The sequence below is a fragment of the Alligator mississippiensis genome, chromosome 14 (genome assembly GCF_030867095.1).
Source record: "Alligator mississippiensis isolate rAllMis1 chromosome 14, rAllMis1, whole genome shotgun sequence".
Lineage (NCBI taxonomy): Eukaryota > Metazoa > Chordata > Crocodylia > Alligatoridae > Alligator > Alligator mississippiensis.
In genome coordinates, this window is record NC_081837.1 from 45,376,412 (window position 1) to 45,384,806 (window position 8,395).

An 8,395-nucleotide genomic window follows, 5' to 3' on the forward strand; every position below is an offset into this window, starting at 1 on the left:
GCTTTCTCTTTCACTGCCTCCCTCTTTTGTTTTTTGACTCCCTGCTTGTTTCATGATCTCGAGGACTGAGATGACATCATTAACATGCTATCCTAATTGACAAATGCGATGGTATTCATTGGTGGAAAGTACCGAAGTCAGCGATTCAGTACAGAGCGTGTTGTTGCACGGCTGCTTAGAGCAGGAGAGTGAGCCCCAGGGATCCTAGAGAGACCCAACCCGGGCTGGGTCCTGCACTGCCAGGAAAGCAGCATTCCCTGCATTCCTGGCAGTGCAGGGCTGGGTCCTGCACTGCCAGGAAAGCAGCTGCTGCTTCCCCGTAGAAAATAAAAATCCTTTCTGCTGGTGAAGTGGCTGCTCTTCCCACCTCAGTGACAGCCTGCCTGGGTCTTGGGAACAGCAGAGAATACAGCTTGTTCTGAAGTCGTCTGTGACCGTCTGCAGTCACCAGGCACCAAACAGGTCTAAACACCAGAGTGAATCTTGGGCAGGGCTGCCTGCACTGGGACACATGTAGGCTGAAGCTGTGCAAGAAGCTGACTGTTTATGCCTTTCTAAAGACATCCTCTGAAGTAGGCTCTGTTTGTGTGAGCCTTGCTCTGGACTTGCCATTTCAGTTCTGTTGTGTAATGTAGCAGGTGAGCTGGCCCCATGGCTAGGATCCGTATTAACTGTTAGGTCTTAACTGTTACATCTGGTTCTCCCTCTGACCAAGCATATCAGTCAGAGCTGCTCAGAATACAGGGCTCACGTGCAGCATCAACAGGGACCCCTCAGAGAGCTGCAAAACCCCAAGCACTGATTGCAGGTCAGATCCTTCCGTCTTTCAGCTCAAAGCTCTTGCATGGGCCCAGTCCACGCAGTTCAGTTCCCAGGAAGGCAGTTGAAATGACTGGATGGCAGCAGGCTGTCACAAGCCACAGCAGGTGAGCCCAGGCTGGAATTGCAAGCATGCTAGCTGTTGGGTGTAGCCATCCATTGCAGAAAGGTTCCCTTATCACCGGCCTGCATGGCGCTCTGAGCACGTGCCGAGCTCCTAGCTCTTGCAGGGAGGTTTTGAGCATGTTTCCTTTACCTAATTATTTGCAAGAAAGAGAAGAGCTCGGGTGTTCTGGCAGTGGTTCAGGGTGACCTGAGTCACGGCCCAGTTTGAGTCCGTGACTCACCCAGCAGGGCTTTGCTTCTAGCAGAAATGGACTTTGGCTTCTGGAAAGGCGTTGTGCAGGAGGCTCGAGGCACGCAGTTAGCACACAGCGAGCCTGCCACGCCCAGGGGAATGCAGCACTTTTGCCATCACCTTTCCCTGCTCTGGGAGGAATCAGTTTCTCCCACACTTGCTCTAGGGAGGCCAGTAGGGGCAGGGAGCTGGCCAAGAAGGAAGGAAGCTCCTCGAGTTCTGCGTAAGTTCATTGACAGGAAGAGGAGTTGCTGCTGGAGTGGCTTGGCTTCTTTGTGAGCTTCAGCTTTTCCAGGAGAGAGGGGTGCTGAAATGAAGAGAGCCAGCACCTTCGAGGAGCAAACGGAGTGTGTTGTAGAGGCACTGCTCTCTGACCTCCTGGGGGGAGACGCTGGATGGCGTAGCCTGGAGACGGATTCTACACCTCAGGCACAGTCAGGTAAGTTTGCCTGGGCCCTAGCTTTAGGTGGGAGGGAGGGAGGGGACCTGTTTTGGTCGATGAGGGGTGGGAGCCCCGGGGCGCTTCACAGGGCAGCGATATAGCTTGGCTTGCCAGGTCTTGAGTGGTGGCATGGTCTGTGCCCTGGCTTGTATGACCTACTGTAGCCCTGGCGAAGCAGATCAGGCCCAGGGAGCTGCTGGAGCTGGTGTGAGCAGGGGTAGCTGTGAGCAGCCGCAGGGGTGCATCTCAAAGGCGACTCGGGCATTGGGCCCCAAGGGGACGCTTCCCACCTCCTGCCCGTTTCCCCCTATGAATTAAGATGCGCGGGTCTAGTTCCAGTGACTCAAGTCGCATGGAAACGGCCCCTTGAACAGCCACAGCTCAGATGGGCTTTTCCTGAGTCCCTGGTGTTGTGTGGGGTTTAAACCCAAACATGAGGGAGCTTTGCACTGCAAAGCACTGAATTACTCTGGTTCTAATGGGAGACTAGAGGGGTCGATGGGGCTTGTGCGTGCGTGCGTGAGATGGCTGTTGGCTTCACACCCAGGCAGTGCCATCAGATAAGGCTGTCCTCTGCTTCCTGGTACAGACTGGTCTGCAGGTGCCAACAGCTTTGGTGTTTGGGGTCAGTTTCCAGTGCTTGATGCCTGCTGGGGCTGAAGCTTTAGCAATTTCCACGAAAAGTGATTCAGCGCTTTCTTAAGATGTTTCACTTGGGGTAAAGGAAGTGCTGGAACTTTTGACCAAGATGATTCAGTGACCACAGGCTTTGGGGTTTTTTGGGAAGTACTCCTCGGCCCCTCTGAAAAATTGTTCAATCAGGCCCATTTGAAATCTTGGAAAATCACAGTTTGCCCAGCAGAGACTAAGAGCTCAGCAGCTTGATTCTCTCTGCCCCAGGCACACAGCATCCGGGGAATGCCAGGGATTTGAGCAGGACTTTGCTCGTGGCCTCTGTGGCCAACGAGATCAAGGTGGGAGCAGGCAGCAGGACTCTCCTGCGTTCTTGCTTTCCTGGCCAGTTGCTTGGCGGTGTGGCAGAAGAGGAAGCCTCCTGACTGAAATGGAGGGATGATAAGCCAGTCCTCGGGGATGCTGGGCAGGGGGCTGGGGTGAGCGCCTGGAGAGGGTATTCGAACTTGGACTGGACATGAAGCTGTAGGAGGTAGAGAACCACCTTACCAAGACCAACCCAAAGGGCCTGAGAGACGGGGTCTGGTTGATGGATGGAAATGTGGAGAGTTTATGACTACTACAGGGTAATCCCACCCCCCACCCCGGACCTGGAAATGAGCCCAGGAGTCCGAGTCTCGCTTCTTCAGCTCTCAGTAAATAGCTGTGAGGCTCGCTGGCAACGTGCGTGTCCTGCCACCACCTTGTACCTGACCCGTGCTGCTGCTTCCGGTGATGCCGCTAACTGACACCAGCTGCCTGTGCGGCGGGTCTGTGGCAGAAGCCCTGCTGATGGTTGCCCTGGATGGACCTTGGTGGGGGGAGGGAGGTTTTTTCCCCTAAATCCAGATGATTAGGAACAGCATGTGGCCTGCGTGCTGCGTCATCCCTCTTGCTCTCTGCTTCCCCTCGTAGCGGTCTGTTACTACCAGGGACAAGGAGCTTCCGACACGTTTGACCCGGTGGTGATTGCCAGCCGCCTGCGGACGCTGGGGGACCTGTACAACCAGGATGTGGAGGGACCGGCTCGGGAGGTCATCGCCAAGATGGCGAGCGGAAAGGTAACACAGAGCTCTGATGCACTCCTGGCGGGGACCTCCTGCCTCTCCTGGGGCCTCACTCTGAGGCTTCCTCACGAGGATGGAAGTCCTACTGGGAGGCAGTGGTCATGGGACACGTGGCCTGTGCTACTGGCCCCTAGTAGGAGCTGTGGGGGTCAGGGCCAGGCTGCTGGTACCTGCTCCCAGAGGGCGGCAGTCCAGCTGCGTGAACAGTCTCGCTGTGGCTGGAGGCGACTGACAGAGGCTCCAGGCTGAGAAGTGCTGGGAGGGCCCCGCTGGGTCCCCTGCCATCACCATGTGGCTGGTTCCTCCTTGCCTCCCTTGTGGCTCCCTTCCTAGGGGCTGTGTTCAACCCCCAGCAGGCCTCCACTCCCAACGGAGGGGGCGGCGCGGGAGAGGCTCTGCTGGGGTGACGTTGCTCATGCCAGCGTGAGGCTGCATGGCGCGCTAGCTCCAGTGACCTAGAAACTGGCCCTCCCAACCCCGTGCCCTGCTTGCCTGCTGTGTGCGCTACCGCAGCTCTGCACGAACGCCTCCCCCACGTCCAGGTGAGCCCTGCCTGGAGACCTCGTGCTGTTCGCAGATCTGCTGAGTTGTGGGGCACGGGGTGAAGTAAGCCAGACCCCAGGGGCCCTGTGTGCCTTAGGCCAGGCTGCGTTTAAACGGTGGATTTGGTTCCTACAGGTGGAGGCATTTGGAGCTGCGGTGGAATCTCTCAGCAGGAGCTGGAGCAGCCAGAACCCTGAGCTGGGCTACGAGACAGCTTTGCTGTCTGTGTCTGTGAAGCTGGGCATGTACATCGCCCAGAAAATCCCATCTGTGAGGGAGCAGCTGGTGGAGCTGATTAACAGGAACCAAGTGAGAGACTACATCCAGCACCAGGGCGGATGGGTGAGTGCTGAGTCCCCGAGAGCTGCGGGCTCTGCTCCTTCACTGGGTTCCTCTGGCCACAGCCTGAGGGGAGTAGACTCCAATAGCACCATTCACTGGCGCTCCCAGAGGGGAGCCGAGCCCTGGCCCTTGGTGCCATGCAGTTCTGCGGCGCGCTGTTCTGGTTGCGCCTCTTGCATTGGGCACTGTCCCGGGGAGGTGCAGTGCATCCCCTGTTGGCCGTGCTCCATCAGCAGCTCTGCTCTGCTAACCCCACCTATGCAATCCCACTGGTGTCCCTGCAGCGAGGCTGTGCGCAGCGTCTCGCTGCCCTGGGAACTGCTACTGCTTCTATCTTGGATAAGGCCCCAAGGAATAAACTAACTGTTAAGGGATCATTCCAGCTCCTGCGTGTGCACTGCACTACAGGCGCCTGTCCCCTGTGGGCCAGGCCAGTCTTACCTCGTTTTGCAGCTGGAGCAATACTGTGTTTTGACTAGGACCGGGGGTGGCTCAGCATGCAGGACATGGGGCAGGAGTGCTGCCTGCCTGCCTCCCTCCCCATGACCTTCTGCCTCACTCTTCATTCTTTCTTTTATTCTTGTAGGAAAACTTGTAAACCTCCTCTGACAAGAAGAGCCACACTGCATCCAGGGACATGCCACCCATGCCCAGATACCACCACCCAGCGCTCCATTTTCAGAAAGAAACGACTCTTCCTTGCCATCAGGCCTACAGCCTCTGCCCTTCCCGCCCCACCCCTGAAGATGGAGTACCTGCGCTGTGATTAGACGTGTTATGGCTGTCCCTCCCTGCCAGTTCCCATGTGCAATCCCTTTGTTCACAAGTATCTGCCGGGTGGGTGCAGAGCTCCGTGTTAGACCTTGCCAGGGTCACCTGGCTTTGCTGAAACAAGCCCCTAAGGAGTCAATGCGTCTTAAGTGACCCTGCAGCCTGTGGGCAGCTCTTTGGGGTGCTGTGGTTGCATGTGCCTGTGGCGTGAGCAGTCAGCAGTGCCAGAGGGGCTGCGTCCCATTTTGGGCTTTGTGGGGAGTGGCCTTGAACCGAGTCACCCACCCCAGGCCATGCTGGACGAGCTGCACAGACAGGGGTTGGTCCCCCCCGGCCCCAGCCCTCACTTCCCAAAGAAGTCTACCACGCCTCTCTGAGCGGGGTTCTTCCAGGACACCTCTGTTAGGCCCCTCGTCCCTGCCCTGATGCCCACCTGCGATCGTGGGGGTGGTGGCAGCCTGAATGTATTAAAAAACCTATCAGACAGATTTGTGAGCATGAAGACAGTCCAAGTCCTCTGCGTGTTTGTCCTCCCACCCTGTGGATCATGCTGTCTCTGGCTTGTGAGTTGCTGGCACCCAAGCTGTCTCCCAGCCCAGCTCCTCACTTGGGGTCCCTGAGTAATAAATTATTAAATACTTGATTCTAGCCTGGATCTGGGTCTTGTATGTCCCTGGGAGTGGGAATCTCGCCTGAGTGTGGGCTGAGCTGAGAGGGGAGCCGTCTGCTTGCTGACTTTGCTGGGCCAGTTGCTTGTATTCCTCTTGCAGCCTGTTACAGAGAAACTGCTAGCGTGCAAAGTGGGACGTCCGCAGCCTGCCAAACCAACACTCCCTTGATTGCTGAGAGGGTAGGAGCGCAAACCCGCTCCAGCGCCAGTGTTTGCTTTTACCGGTACGTTGCATTTCTCTCGACTGAGACAACAGACTGGGTCCCGCTCCTGTTAGGGATGTGTCTGCAGCAAGGCTGTGCAAGAGACGTCCTCTGGAGACATGGTGCTGAGATTTGTGGTTGTGTTTCTGTTGCTCGGTGTCTGCAGCATTTACACATGGGCACGATTTGGAATGGATAGCAGGGTCTCTCGCAGTGGGGTGCAAGGCGCCTGCTGCCATGCGGGCGGGTCAGGAAAGGACATGTGTTCTGTTCTGCACTGGCTGCGTGATAAACTACAAAAGGGGAAGTGCATCCAGGGACTCTGTAATTGGGCTTCTCTTCTGTGAGTCTGTTGCTAACCCTGGGACCCTGCCAGGGCTTTCCTTTGCTCACTCTGCTCGGGGCGCTTGATCTAAGCTGTCCGTTGTTGGCGCGGTATTTGAGTCACCAGGAGGTTTTGGGAATTCTGCCCCTCTCCGATCCAGGTGCCCAGTTGAAAACTGTCTCATCTCTGTTACAGCCCAGTTTGTCCACTGGCACTGTCTCACCAGAGAGAGCCTGGCACTGTGGATTTGTTTGCAGACCGGTGGTTGTTGAATGCTGTCTTCTCTGGTGTGGCGGTACTAGGTTCTCCGCCCTCGGCCTGGTTCAGAGCGCGCCAGCTACCTGCCCCTGCTCTGTGAGAGCAGCCGCTGTTTGAAGCATGTTCAGAAAGCAGCACAGGTCACATACAAAAGGGTTATAAATGTGAAGGGGAGCTGTCGACTTTGTGTGCTGTCTTGGGGACCCGCTTAGCGCGAGTGTTCTGGGCTTGTCAAGGCCTCCCCCTCCGAGCGGTACACAAGGAAGTGCAGTCCCTGCCACCCAGTGCATTGGGTGTGTCCAGATGTTCCACTGATAACAGCTGCCAGGTGCCTGCATTGGGGCAGACAATGTCACTGTGCTGGCATGACCGGGACTTGGCCTTTAGCCACGGATGGTGTTGGGAGCCTCTCTGAATGGCTGGTGACAGGGCAGGAGGGAACTTCAGTGCATCTGGAAATTAAGTCTTTAAAAACAAACTGCCAAGTTTGTAGCTGCAGTGCAGTTCATTCTAATGGCCTGGGACTGCGGGGAAACCTGCACTCAGGCCCAGAACAACCTGTACAGGACCCAGCATCCAGCAGTGGGTCATGTTGTGCAGTTTACCAAATGCACAGGAGGTGTGGTGTAGTCCTAGATCCGTCACCATGTCTCAGCAAGCTCTGAAGCATGTCCTGTGGGAAGAGATTCTCATTCTCCTCCCGCATTGGACTTTGTTCTGGGCACGACAAGATTCCCAACGCAGTTTGACATGGCAGATTAATCAGTGTGTAATGGGTGGGATGGTTCTGGCTGGCAGCACGCAGCTCCAGATTCAGAAATAGGAGGATCTTGTGCAACTAAATCATGGGAACAGAAAAAAGTATCAAGGAATTGGGACAGATTTAAACCTTTGATTTTGGGGGGTTTTAAATACTTTGAAAGTGTGTTGTCAGGTTTTGTGAGTGCTACATCACAGAAGCACAAGCGTATTGGATTTCATTACAAGGAGCTGTAATTTGATGCCATTGGCTTGGCAGGATTCAGCTTCTGTAGGTAAATGTTAGCATGTCCGTCCCCCCCCTCCCCCCAAGCCGCATTGCTTGTTGACAAAAACAGAAGTTAAAAGCAATTAAAATGTTCCACTTAAAGCACTTCTGGGAACTAGTGTATGCTGGGTTAGCCCCTGGTCCCAGGTCAAAGGCATCAAGCACAGCAGTTTATCTGCAGTTGCCACAGAAGAGGTCTTCAGAGAGCTGCTGACTTCCGGCAGTGCAGACGCACTGAGCTGATGCCGTTCTGTCATCACTGACTATTGCTTCTACGAACTATACGTCTAAAAACCTTCAGTAAGTGAAACGTTTAGGAATTAACAGCGACTTCTCTGAGCAAATGGAATAAAAGCCAAATCCTGCCATGTCCAAGTCCTGCTAACTTGCCTCTGAACGCATCCTGGATGACCTGCATGTTTAACAACTAATATATTTGGTCTAGCATCTTACATTTAAGTTTCTTGAACTTGGCCCAATTTTGGAGCCTTGCTGCTCTCTATTACTTGTAGTATTGAGAAGAGTGACAATATTCTTTATGGTTTAAGCACACACCACTTTTTTATGTTGTTCTGAACGACAAGTAAAGATGTTACCAGGACAGCTAGGAGCACCCAGCGCAGAACAGCCCATGGAACAAGGATCCACCTTCTGAAAGGAAAGAGGAAAACAAAAAAATACTTTGAAAAGCCACAGTGGAAATACTGGACCCTCAGGTAAAGGATGTTCTTAGCAAACGCTTGATACAGCAAGTGTATGTTATGCTGGTGAGAAGATGTTCAAAGAATGCCTAAGGGAGTGAGGAGCACAAGTGCCATTGATTGTGGGTTGGTTTCAAAAACCATTGGTGATTCTGGGCTGCCCTGTTGCCCTCACTACTTCTGAAGAGAGACGGGAG

The 8,395-nt window shown here is 54.7% G+C and overlaps 1 protein-coding gene across 1 annotated transcript; it reads left to right on the forward strand.

Moving 5' to 3' along the window:
- The first annotated feature begins 75 nt into the window (after positions 1-75).
- BCL2L15 (BCL2 like 15) lies at positions 76-5,657 on the forward strand. Its single transcript, XM_014605671.3, has 4 exons — positions 76-1,616; positions 3,207-3,352; positions 4,037-4,243; positions 4,830-5,657. Exons 1-4 carry the CDS (start codon positions 1,490-1,492, stop codon positions 4,839-4,841), a joined length of 492 nt encoding a protein of 163 aa, XP_014461157.1. The 5' UTR covers positions 76-1,489; the 3' UTR covers positions 4,842-5,657.
- Positions 5,658-8,395: the final 2,738 nt, after the last annotated feature.